This window comes from Mesoplodon densirostris, chromosome 11, assembly GCF_025265405.1.
Source record: "Mesoplodon densirostris isolate mMesDen1 chromosome 11, mMesDen1 primary haplotype, whole genome shotgun sequence".
In the NCBI taxonomy this organism is placed as follows: Eukaryota; Metazoa; Chordata; class Mammalia; order Artiodactyla; family Ziphiidae; genus Mesoplodon; species Mesoplodon densirostris.
In genome coordinates this window covers 59,134,538-59,148,645 of record NC_082671.1, presented here as the reverse complement: position 1 = coordinate 59,148,645, position 14,108 = coordinate 59,134,538, and the positions used below count along the sequence as shown (strand labels likewise).

Sequence of the window (14,108 nt, the reverse complement as noted above, 5' to 3'; positions counted from 1 at the left end):
TTTATTTAGTTTGCATCTTGGGTTAACTTGCAAGGATAACTTGTGGTTAGAAATATGAATTGCCAGATGGAATCAGTGAGACCCTTATTTTGCTGTAGAAGTAATATAATGAAAAAGAAAGAAAGTGAGATTTGGAGTTGAAACAACTATATCTGCTAATAAAATACAATATTCTTGCTATTTTAAGAAGGTTATTTTTTCTCTTTTCAAAATTTTGTTTTTTTGTTTCCCCCAAACTAAGGGATAGTGTTTAAAATCCAGCTATTCAATGATTTTTTTATAATAAAATTAAAGCCACGTAAAAGGAAATCTGATTCGTGTTGTCTGGATGAACTAAAAAAATTAATGTAATATGAGTAGTTGTTCCATGAACAAAAGTGCTCCTTTACATTCTTAAACATGTTTAATTTATAGAAAACATTTCAAGTTCTTTCAAAATTCATTTCTATAGTTCTCCCTGGAAAGTTATTTGTCTTATGCATTTAGAATTTTTATTAGATTTACATCTCTCTTATTCTGTCATTCCAACTGGACTTTGAACTTCTCATGGGTCACATCCTTCCCTTTATAAGAATACCTTACATAGGACCTACTATAATACTGGGGACATACAAGCATTTCAATAGAATTCAATCGGCCTGATCATCATCTTATTGGGGAATATGATTAGAATGTTATATCTCCATTTTGCTGAGGAGAATCAGTATTACTGGGGACAGAGAAATTTTATCATGTGATTCATTTCATAGTGCTTGGGGAATGGAGTGATGGTAGAGTGACAATGTTTTCTGATCTGTGCTCAGCTGGAGGCTTTTTTTTATAAAAGGCCACTCTCTCAGGTTCCTTTCCACAGTTAGACGTCTTTTTTTTTTGAGAGAGAGAGGAAGAGGTCATGTAACTGCCAGTTATACCTACGCTATGTTTATTAAGTGTGAGCTCCAACATCTGGCAATTTGAGGACTTCCCTGTTGACACCTTCAGGTTACCTGAGATTCCTGATTAAACCTCAAAAATAAAGGTAATAAATTATTTTTGTTTTCTGAAATTACAGTTGTCTTGGAGCTCAGGGACTTCCCTGCCTGTGACAACCTCTGAAAAGGCTTTAGTGTCTTCTGGTCACTTGCCCAGTAGTTCCTCCTGGTATGAAAAAGGTCTCTTAAAGTGTATAAAAACGTATTGTGTCTACCTCAGCTGGAGTAAAACTAATTGTATATTATAGAGCCAAAGAAGCTTATTAGTTTCTGGTCTGGCATGTAAGGAGCTTAGGAGTTATACACCACACTAATAACAAGTAAAAAGCTGAACAAACAGAAAATCAACAATTCTTCCATATGAGAAGTGAGGTCACAGGGCAAATTGCTGCCCCCTAAACTGGAGACAGGAGGACACAGAGAATCACAATTTACTTAAGCAAAAAGTCAAGAGCAGAAACCTCTATGGGAAGCAGTGCCAAGGTGAGAAAACTAAATTGTAATTGATGGAAGCTCAGTGTGGAAAAGTGTGAGTTAAAAATTCCAGGATGTCACAGTCATACTGAGGCTTCCATACACTTTTCTGAGCTTTACTTCTAAGAGCTCTACCAGGTTCTGACAGTGGAGATTGGGGAAGATCTCTCAGGCTTCTGGCAAGAGGAAGAAAAAGGAAACATTTTGAAATAGGCCAGAGCATTCTGTTCTTAACAAGGTCAAGATAAACTCAGTTACTACAGTCTAACCTGCTGGAGCTATATCAGAATCTAATTTACCTGGAGGAAGGGAAATACGCATCTTTAGTACCCTATAGTCATCTTGTTCCACCTAAAGGAAAAAAAACCAACTGAGAATTTGTGAAGTTCATAGCCCAGGGGCACAGGCTCACTAAAATACTGAGACCTAATCACAGGACTATAGAACACTTATCCTCCATCCACACCATGTCTGTATCACTAAAGGCCTATTTATTGGAGTTCGTTTTATCCAGTATGTCAAGTCCAGCTTTCAACAAAAAATTACAAGGCATACTAAAAGGCAAAAAACACAGTTTAAAGAGACAGAACAGCATCAGAATCAGATTCAGATAGGCCAACGATGTTGAAATTATCAAACTGAGAATTTGTTGTAACTATGATTAATTTGCTAAAGACTCTAATGGAAAAAGTAGACAATATGCAAGAGCAGAGGGGTAATGTAAGCAGAGAGGTGAGGGTTCTAAGAAAGAATCTATTCTTTCAATAAAAGAAACACTAAAGATCAAAAACATTTTGACAGAAATGAAGACTGACTTTGATGAGTTCGTTAATAGACTGGAAACGGCTCAGAAAAGAATCCCTGAACTTGAGAATATGTCAACAGAAACTTTCAAAACTAAAATCAAACAGAAAAAAAGACTTAAAAAATTGAACATAATATCCAAGAATTGTGGGACAATTCCAAAAGGTGTAACATATGTGTAATGGAAATATCAGAAGGAGAAGAAAGAAATAGAAGGAATATTTGAAGCAATAATGACTGAGAATTTCCTCAAATTTATGTTGGATAACAGATCAATGATCTAGGAAGCTCAGACAAATGCCAAAAAACCTACACTTAGGCATGTCATATTCAAAATGCAGAAAATCAAAAATAAAGAAAAAAATCTTGAAGGAAGCCAGAGGAAAAAAACACCTTACTTATGGAGGAGAAATATTAGAATTACATCTGATTTCTCAGAAACCAGGTAAGTAGGAAGATAGTGGTGTGAAATATTTAAAGTGTTGAGAGAAAAAAACCAAAAACACACCAACCTTGAATTCTGGATCCTGTAAAATTATCCTTCAAAAGTGAAGAAGAGGGCTTCCCTGGTGGCGCAGTGGTTGAGAGTCCGCCTGCCGATGCAGGGGACACGGGTTCGTGCCCCGATCCCGGAAGATCCCACATGCCGCGGAGCGGCTGGGCCCGCGAGCCATGGCCACGGAGCCTGTGTGTCTGGAGCCTGTGCTCCGCAACGGGAGAGGCCACAGCAGTGAGAGGCCCGCGTACAGCAAAAAAAAAAAAAAAAAAAAAAAAAAAAAGTGAAGAAGAAATAGATCTTCAAAATTATCCTTCAAAAGTGAAGAAGAAATAGATCTTCTCAGATGAAAATTGAGGGAATTTGTTGCCATAAGACCTGACTTGCAAGAAATGTTAAAAGAAGTTCTTCAGAGAGAAAGAAAATGATGTAGGTCAGAAACCTGGCAACAACAAAAAGAACGAGTGAAGGTAAATTAAAAACTTTTATTTTTCTTATTCATAATTGATTGAACAAATAGTTTATTCAAAATAATAACAACACAGCATTCAATGTATAACTTATGTACAAGTGAAACGAATGAGGGCAGAAATAAAAGGAACAGAAATGAGAAATTAGGAATATTTTGTTATTATATGGTACTTATTCTACCTGTGAAGGAGTATAGTGTTATTTGAAATGGACTTATATTAGTTGCACATGCATATTGCAAACTCTAGGGCAACCACTTTAAAAAAGTGAGGAAAAAAGTATAATTGATAAGCCTAAGAACAAAGAGGAATGGGATCATATAATATGTTCAATTAAAACCACAAAGGGCAGAAAAAGTAGAAAAAATAGGAACACAGAACAAAGGCAACAAATAGAAAAGAGTTATAAATATGATAGATATTATATCACTTTAAATGTCAGTGGTCTAAATACACCAATTAAAAAGTGGATTGTCACAGTGGATCAAAAAATAAGACCCAAAAATATGTTGCCTTCAAGAAACCCACTTTAAATATAAAGACACATATAGATTAAAAGTAAAGGGATGGAGAAACTAATATCAAGCTAACACTAATTAAAAGAAGCTGGAGTAGCTATATTCATTGCAGACAGAGAACAGTTTAGAGCAAGGAAACTTATTAGGATTCTGAGGGTCAACTCATAAATGTAAATTTGGGCATGTTTTCAGAAATTACTGATCATTTTTGACTTTAACTAAATCCCAATCCTTTCACATTTGACTCTAAATTATACTGTCAGTTTTATCCAGTAGTTATGTTTTAGTTCCTAAATCCATAACCAGAGACCCTGCAGGAAGAAAATAGTACAAAAATTTTCAGGTAGAGGCAGGTATCAATTTTTCCATGATACAGCTCATTGTAAAAAACAACAACAATAAGGGGAAGTGGTTAAAAGTGACAGAAACTGACCTGGGTCTAAGTTCAGACTCTACAAGTTATGCTACTGAATATATTATGTTACTTCCTGTGACTCAATTATTTCCTCATTCATAAAATTGTGGTAATAACAGTCTTTTTTGTATAGGGTTTTTGTGAGGATAGAATAAAATGATGTATACAAAGTATCTGTCATATGAGTTGTTGTCTATAAAGAAAACATAGAAACAGATTATTATAAAACATGCAAATTCCACCCCAAGCTTGCTATCCTAATACTTAATAATTTTGTTCTTATCAATAGATTTCCCCTTCTTTTAACATGAATCATAACGAACAAAATTTATCATCCAAATGTGTTTATGTGAACACACATGCATTCATATACCACATAGAATTTGCTGTTTGATTAAAACAGCTTTCCTATACGGAGGTTCATTTTCAAACCATGCTTGTTGATATTGGCCTGGTGTCATGGTGTCATTTTCATCATTTTTTAGCCCAGAAAAAGCTTCCACTGTTCCTTTGTGGACCACAGGAGCACCTGTGATGCATGCATCCATTTATTCTTCAAATATTTATTGAGCACATATTATATGCTAGGCATTGTATGAGGTGCTGGAGAGTCAGTGGTAAATAATACAAGTTCCCTGCTCTCATGCAGTGTATATTCTAGTGGGAGAAACAGACAAGAAATAAGAAAAATAATTTTCAAATAGTGATAAACACTTGGAAGAAAATAAAACAAGGTTACCTGATAATGTCATGGAGAGGAAGGGAGTAATTAAGTTGTCTAATCAAGGTAGGCCTCAGAGATGATTTTGAGCTGATATTTGAATAACAAAAAAGAATTAGAAGCACAAATAGGGTGATGAGCATACCAGGCAAAGGTAAAACCATGTGCAACACCCCTGAAGTGTCAGTGACTTAGCTTTATGAATTCCTAAGTAACTTGAAGATAAATCCGCTCAATTAGTTCAATATTCAGTAGATGAGCTTATTACCATTTGAAAGAAAGTGATGATTTCAAAATGTTAATGCAATGGTTCTCACACAATCATGTGCTTAAGAATCACCTGGAGAGTTTGTTAAATTACAGTTTCCTGATCTAAAAGAGCTGAACTTGTAAAAACAGAGAGTAGAATAGTGGTTACCAGAGGCTGAGGGTTAGAGGAATTGGGGAGATGATTAAGGGTACAAACTTGGAATTAGTGGACAAATAAGGCCTGATGAGCTTTATAGACAATATTGTATTATAAACTTCAAAGCTGCTAAGAGACTAGATCTTAATTGTTCTCACCACAAAAAAGAAATGTTATGTGATATGATAGAAGTATTAGCTAACTCTATGATGGTACTTCTATTGCAATATATAAATGTATCAAATCAATACTTTGTATACCTTAAACTTACACAGTGTTATATATATCAATTATATTTAAAAAAAATTTCCTGGGCTACAATTCCAGAGAATCTGATTCAGTAGGTCGGGTAAAGTCCACAGATTTGCATTTGTAATAAACTCATGGGTGATGCTAGCACTACTAGTCTGGGGACAACACTTTGAGAACCACTGTTCTATCAGGTCTGTCTTGTGAGTTTAATATCTATTTGATAAAAGTAAAGCATGCCAATATTTTCTTTCATGGTAAAAAAATTACTTACCATGCATGGAGATCATCTGAAATTAAGTTTTGTAAGTGTAGTGGAAAAGTGCATGAAATACTGGAGGTAAAAAATACCTTCAATGTTTCATGTTGAATTCATAGCATCTATAATAATATGAGCTTAATTTCAATATAGCCTATTGGTAAAAGTGTTAATGTCAGTGGTCAGAGAGGATTTCAAAATTATTTTTTAAATGCTGAAAAGAATTTAAATGATAATTAACTGAGGGGTTTTTTAAAATTATTTTTTTCATGGCTGGGAGATCACATAAACAGAAATTATATATTACATGCTGTTAATCTGGAGAAAATGAGAAGGTTGTGTTCTTATCAGCTGTGCCATTCAGGAGGATGCTAATGGAAAAGAGGTGGAGAAAGGAAGAGGGGTATCAGGATAGTCAGTGAGATCAGTTCAAACCATTCTGGTCAGCAGAGAGCCTGGCTGTTACACTCACACAGCCTGCATGATGTGTCAAAGAAACCCATGTGCTCCTGTCCCTATGCACATCATGACCTTAGCATCAGGGATAGCATATGGACGATGATACTAAGAACAGCTAACAGTTATCCAGCACTTACTATGTGCCATTCCTCTAAGTGCTTTACATGACTAACCAACGTGACCCCTCCCTGCCACAACACTTATATGAGGTAGATAGTAACATCTCCATTTTATAAATAAGAAGGTGAGGCAAAGAGTAACTCAGTGATTTAGGTTACCAAGCAGTAAGTGGAAACACTGGCATCCAAACCTAGATAATTTGTATCAGTCTGACCTCTAAAACAATGTACTATACAGATCTTCCTGATTCTGATGGGGTTACATCCTAACAAGCCAATCCTAAATTGAAAATACACTTAATACTAACCTACTGAAATCATAGCTTAGCCCAGCCTACCTCAAATGTGCTCAGAATACTTACATTAGCCTGCAGTTGGGCAAAATCATTTAACGCAAAGCCTGTATTACAATAAAATGTTGAGTATCTCGTATAATTTATTGAATACTGTTTTGAAAGTGAAAACAGAATGGTTGTGTGGGTATGGGATGGTTATAAGCGTATCAGTTGTTTACCCTGGTGACAGCGTGCCTGACTGGGAGCTGTGGCTTCTGCCCTGTCCAGCATCACAAGAGAGACTATCATACCTCATGTGGCTAGCCCAGGAAAAGATCAAAATTAAAAATTCAAAGTACAGCTTCTACTAAATATGAATCACTTTCACATTATCTTATAGTTGAAAAATTAAGTTGTACCACTTTAAGTTGGAAACCATTTGTATACTGCTTCATATTTGGAAAAGAATCTCCAAATTAAAGGTTTTCAAGATTTGTGTCTATAGTCCAGGTTAAAATGAGGTATCTGATTCTTTTTCTTCACACCCTTTAAGTTATAATACAGCAATAACATGATGTCTATTTTTTAATCTTTCTGCCTGGATCTGACAAGAAGACATTCCAAATGAGGACCAAGAGAGAAAGAGTGTGGCATAGTCACTGCAGAGAAAAATTTTGTAAACACTTCCTAGTGTGTGATCTTGGGCAAATCACCAAAATGTTCTGAACTTAAGTTTTAGTATCCACAAAAGGATGACAACATTTACCCCACAAGATTAGACAATTAAATGAAGACTTTTCTGACCACTGATACAGATATGAACTGCACTATTCAGGTATTCAGAGGAGTGGACACTTTATGCATAACTTATGGGATTTTCAAGGGTCATTTTGACTGTAGGATTTTTGCCTTACCTGCTGACATCAGAATCCTTGCTTAAGATGCAACTCCATTGTAAGCCTTTGAGTGACAGTGGATCTAGTGTCTTCAGAGGATCTACTCAGACTAGTTCTATAGTTGGGCTCAGGATGGCACACCCTAACTATGGAGATAAGTCTGATGGCTGCCCAGATCAAAGAATAATATAATGCTTACTAATAAAAGCTATAGTTGGGGCAGAATGGCTATGGAGAGCAGCAGAATTCCAAAAGAACTGTCAACTTGTCATCCAGCAGGTATTTTGTTTTCACTTAAAAAGAAACAACCATAAACAATTTTTGTCAATCTGACACAATGGTTCATGTCAACATCTGGTTCTGACAACAATAAGAAATAATATTTCAAAGATTTCTGAGTACTTCATTTCAAAGTTTTATATTTACTATTTAGAATAACTCCTTGCAATAATTTTTAGGTATTATAAAATATTTTTAAAGGTAGTTAAGTTTAACCATGGTCAAAAAGAGGTAAAATATCATTAAAATGAGTAGCATTGCATAAATATATAGAGGTAGGTAATCTTTGTAGGTGCTTTTACTTTGTAACCTAGATCCTAAAATCCAAGGAAAAGAATTAGATAAAATACAAAACTGCTGGGCTTCCCTGGTGGTGCAGTGGTTGAGAGTCCGCCTGCCAATGCAGGGGGCACAGATTCATGCCCCAGTCCGGGAGGATCCCACGTGCCACAGAGCGGCTGGGCCCGTGAGCCATGGCCGCTGAGCCTGCGCGTCCGGAGCCTGTGCTCCGCAATGGGAGAGGCCACGACAGTGAGAGGCCCACATACTGCAAAAAAACCCCAAAAAACAAATAAAATACAAAACTGCAAGGGAGACAAATGAGTAGTGAATTGTCTTAACTTTTATTTGACTATTTTCATTTACAGTTCTGGCACTGACACTTTTTTTAAAAAAAGATTTAAATTTTATGTAAAGATTGAACTTCAATAAAATAACTTAAAAAACATTTACATATACATCACTAAATCTCCATAAAATATACAATACTTTGATACAACTATAGGCTACAATGACTTTGAAGGAAATGATACGTATTCATAATTTTTAAGAGATATCCCATGTGTCACATGTAGGAATAAATATTTATATTGGATTTGCTAAGATGTGGAGTATTAAACACTATATAACATGCACTTTCAGAAATTAAAATATACTTTTGAAAACATATTTTAAAAGCATAAACCTGTGTTTTCATTTAATCTAGACATACATTAGAGCTTTTAAATAGAAATTTCAGCATTTATTACAAATAGAAGATACTATAACATCAAGTGAGATATAGTCCAAAAGCTGCTAGGAACCAGTTTGGACATGTAGAATATAAATTTCAACTTTGGCTAGATATAAGTATCATTTTTTAACCTTCAAATGAGACGGAATAATGTTAAATTTTCTAAAATTTTAAAACTTGACAAAATATTGGTGGTTTTTAAATTTTAGTACTTGTAAGCTATATTTCTTTTTCCCATTTATATAGATATGATAAAATTAAGTGCATGGACTTAACTGTCTAAAATCAAAACCTGAATATTACTGCTAAATGAAGGTAGATATTTAACATTCCATAGACCAAATCACTCAAGTGCAACAGACTGTGTTTTATACATACAAAGTAAAGATTTATAAGAATTATATTGTTTTACACTCACAAGCAAATTATGAGATAAAATTCTTTCATGTACTTCTGAACATCATTAACACTTACAAAATACCTCTCTGATGATTATTGGTACATGAAAATCTCCTTCTCTAAGAGATGATGTTTAAGAAAGCTGGTAGCAGTAAGCTGTTTGGCATTTTAAAATGATTGCTATTTCTAGAAAATAGCAGCAATATTGCTCACCCAGAAGAACTGAAAACTGATACATTGCTACAACCTGAATCACTTCATCAAATTAGCTTAACATTACTGTACATGAGGCTAAGAAAATGGATAGAAAGTGACAGAAAACAGGATGTTAAAACTAATGCAGAGAACAGTTCTGAGTCTCTAAATAGGCAGAAGCTACACATGAGCTGTAAATTTTACCCATAATTCAATACATTTTGGTATAAAGCACATATTATGAATTCTCTGCTTCCGGCATGGTATGTCTTTCTTTTATTCGTAGTTAGTGAAAATGTTTAAATTTGGCAACTTAAAACATGATACAACAACTGTATAAATGTCAGTTGTTAGGTACTTAGTATAATTTGAGATATTATAACTAAGAGAATTGTAAAAAAATCTGATTATAACAAAACATCTTATTTTATTGTTCTTAATTACTGTGCTGATGAAATAAAGTCAAAACAAATTTCCCACTCCCCTTACTGTATTACAGTATTTATAAAATATATTAGTGTCATTAAACTAATGATACTAGTGAGACTTTCTTAGATAACATGTGAAGAGTATTTTATAGAATATTCTCCCCCCCCCACATCTATGGATTATTATAGTACATTTCAGTTTTACTTTCTGATATAAAAGGAAAAGGATAAGTTGTCAACTTATATTTTTCCTATTAATTCTTCCTCTATATAACTGATTTTGAAATTATAGTAAACAATTTCTAAATTCTTTGCTCTAACAGATTTCTTATTTTAGAGTGAATAACTTAAGAAATAATATTTAGACTCTTTTATATTAAAATGCTTCAGTGGTAAAATAAAAATATGAAAAGCACTTGATAGCATTACTCTTATAGCATTTTCCATCTGGGAACTAACTACTGCATATGACTGGGAACAAAATTTCAAATGGAAATATTACCTTTAAAATCTAGTTTTAATTTAGATCTTTTACATATACATTAAAAATCATGTTTTGGGCAATTATTGACTAAGGTGCAACAATCAAAATTATAAGAAATTTTATATTTAAGAAAAATATTAATACCAAATCTTTAAAATCTATCTGACATCACATTCAGCCCTATGTGTTCAGATGCAGATGAAATGTTACATTCTCTCAAGTCTAGTGCAGATCTCACCAGCCATCCAGCTAAGCCTCAGTAAGGGTTATGACCATCTTCCCTATATTTTCCTAAATCACAATATACCTCTATTAAATTTGCAGCATGTTCAGAAGGAAACATATAATTTCAGCTAAAAGCATGATGCTTAATGTGTTTTAAAATGGTAGGTCAAATCATACCATATATAAATTGTCCTACAAAATATATATTTGATGATATTTCAAATGGAATGTTTTCAAGTTGATAGTGGTAGCCAAAGATGCTTGATAACTTAAAAGGTGCATAATACTAAAAACCTGCAAAATTCAAACATTTAATTTTTAATATACTATATAAATGTTCACTGAATCTAAAAATAATACCCTAATTGTATAAGGTTCCTTTTCAAGTAGTTGTTATTAAAAAATTATAAATAATTCTTATACTGTGCCTCTCTGTCTTATACTTCAAAGATATGGAATATTATTTTTATCACTATATAAATAACAAGTAGTCCCTTATAGAAGGAATTGAGGAGAATAGAGAAAGAGAACTGTGGCTATTTTTCCCTGTTATTATGTGCATTTATGGATATAAAGTTGAAAACACCATTTGCTTACATAAAGGAGAACAGGCTATGTTCTGCTTTAGGAAATAATAAGCCCAGGTGCTCCTTTAATAAAGTTACTGTGCATTCAGCTCAGCTGAGTATAAGCATATAGTTAAGGCTATGTATACAATAAAGAGAAGAATTGAGGCAATTATTTGGATAAATCAGGAAAACAAACTTCTAAAGAGATCACTTTATGGGTCTAAATTTTTCTCCACATTATATTCTGATATATTTTACCACACAATAGTTCATTTTCTGCTTCACTTGTGAAATATTATACAGATAATAAATTTCTCATGGGATAAGAAATATTGATAGAATAATAACTTTCTCTATCAAAGCACATCTGCTTTTCTGGGGAAAATCAAAATCAATATCCCCTTAGAAATCAATTGCCAAAGTGCCTAATTCAAGGAAAGAAGCCCTCTAATTTTTTTTAATTACATGAAATTATCAAAGGGAGAAAACTCTTTTTTGGCTGAAGGATTTTTAGGTTTAGAGAATGAACCTCCTTGGCTACATTCTCAGCTGTGATCATTGTGATAAGAACAAGCAAGAGAGACCAAACCATCTTGGAGACTGGCAGAAACATACTGAATTTAGAGAGAGCCACTTTTTCACTCCAAAGAGTACCTTATTAGATATTTAGGGCTATTTTAAAATGCATCAAATGTACACACTCTTAACTGACCACAGAAGAGTCATTCATATTTCCACTGGAACTAGCAAGTAATTTTGTGAGTGATTTTGTACATACTATATAGTCCTTAACATACGAGTGAAAATTGGAGTTCATTGATGAATGAGCATAAAAACCAATGAACACTTTGAAAAGATATTGTAGAAATGTAGTAAGTCAACATCTCTTAAAGACGTATTATATGAGAACCATTAATCTGTTCCAGTAGAAAATCCCAATTTTTAGACAAGGAGGAAAAAAACCCAAGCCAAGCATGAGACAAAGGAAACACCCACAGACAAATCTATGTATCTTTTAATATAGAATGTCAGGTAAAATGAGAAAGGGTGTGCAAAATAAAAATCAGTTTATGCTCTCAGAATTAAAAGAAAAAAAAGACGAGTACCGTAAGTAACAAAATGTGACAATTCCCTTAGGAAGAGTTAATAAAAAGTTAAGAAAAATAGAAGTCCCACTACTTAATTAAACAAACATCAGTAACAGCAGGATTATTTCTGCCACTGATTTTCTTCCTTCTTTTCTTGTTTCAGAAATTATTTGATTAAAAGAAGGGGAAAGATAGTCTGCTAGAAGTTATTTATATCACACAAATGAAGGCACAAATAGTAGGACTCCAGAGTGGATGAGTGAAGGCTTGGTGAATATCTGGTGATTTTGGCATGAACAAAAACTGACCCTGAAACACAGTTGAAGACCTAGTGCTACTTTGTGTTTACAGTTGCATACCTAAGTGACTAACTCAGGGTTAAAAGTCTTTAAGGTCCATAAAAATCTTTTCTTTCTTACTTTCTAGCAATAAAATATACTTATCAAAACTTGCTAGCTAATCTGTGCAAATGTATACTTCTCACTGATGCAAAAAATATGTAGGAAAATAAACCCTAAAAGCCCTGCTTTTCATAATGTTCAAATGATCCTATACAGAGTCAGCTTCTGAAGAACTTTCCAGATATGAATTGGAGAGAGAAAACCAAAATGTGGGATCCAAAGGATATAAGGACAGCTGTGCTCCTGTAGGACGCACTTTTGAATTTGTTGATGAAAGTTTAAATGGAGTTTACTTTCTAATAGCTGACCACAGGTAAGCTCCGTGTCCTTAGGAGAATTTAGGGCCAACAGGCCATGCTTTGACAGAAAATACCCTTGGACCATACTTCAGAATCCTTTGCTGTAAGTATATCACACATATATGATTTGGCTAGATTAGCACTGACTCAATTGCCACTAATAATTATATATAGTCTTAGGAAAAAAGGATTATCACAGAAGTCACTGGGTACAATATTCATTTTAAACTATCTCAGGAAGGAATTATACACATTTGCTCAATAACTATTAGTTTAAAATCTCTGTAGATTTTTTTTTACATCTCTGCTTGTGAAAAAAAAGTCATTGTGATTGTATCTTCCTTGGAATCAAATATTCTAGAATATGAAGTCATTCAAAACTAGACTGTGGAAAGAACCAGATTAAAAGCAGGGCAGTGAGGTCACCAATTGCTGTTCTTCTCTCCCAAGTTTGTTTAAATGACTAAATATATCAGCAGCTGACAATTATTCCACATCAGAAGCGTCATTGTCAGAAAGATGATAGTTACTTCCCTTCACCCGAATATATTCAATATATCTCCCTTCATCAGAATCTGAAGCACCACATGTACATAGCCTGTTGTCAAAGAGTGATTCAATTTCCTCTAATTTTTTCCCTTTGGTCTCAGGAAGACAGCCGTAGATGAAAAGGAGACCCACAGCAGCGAATCCAGCATAGAGGAAGAAGGCTCCTGCAATGGGAAATAATATATATGTATAGGTTTACATTGGAAACGGTACTTGGTTTTAACATTTTTTTCTAGTCAATCATGCATGACTGTGGTCTCAGACGGAACCAAAAAATTGCTTCCAGCCTCGTTTATTCTAATTATTCTAATGCTGTGAATATAATGCAATTTGTCTTTCTAAACTCAAGTCATGTAATCAAACTCAAGAAGAATGACAGACCAGGCTCAGATATAACTTCTGCTTTGAAGTCTTTCCTCACTCCCCTGCTTAGAGTTAATTGTGTTTTCACAAAACTCTGCTGAGGCAAAATGGTATATAACAACCAAGAAGTATTATAATTATGTGAATATATTTGTCTGTCTTGTCTACTAGACTTGAGGCACTTTGAGGGAGAAATTTCCTGCTCATTTGTCTTGTATTTCCAGAACCACATTCAATGACGATATTGCTGAATTCATGGATCAATGCCCAAAGTCTGGAGGTCAA

General features: G+C 34.0%; 1 protein-coding gene across 2 annotated transcripts in view; it reads right to left on the bottom strand.

Moving 5' to 3' along the window:
• Positions 1-8,553: 8,553 nt before the first annotated feature.
• SLC2A13 (solute carrier family 2 member 13) overlaps positions 8,554-14,108 on the bottom strand; it is a 458,725-nt gene continuing 453,170 nt past the window's right edge. For both annotated transcript variants that reach the window (XM_060113252.1, XM_060113251.1), the window contains one exon: positions 8,554-13,624. In XM_060113252.1, the coding sequence (XP_059969235.1) occupies positions 13,398-13,624 (227 nt within the window). In that variant the 3' untranslated portion in view covers positions 8,554-13,397. The remainder of the gene's footprint in view (positions 13,625-14,108) is intronic.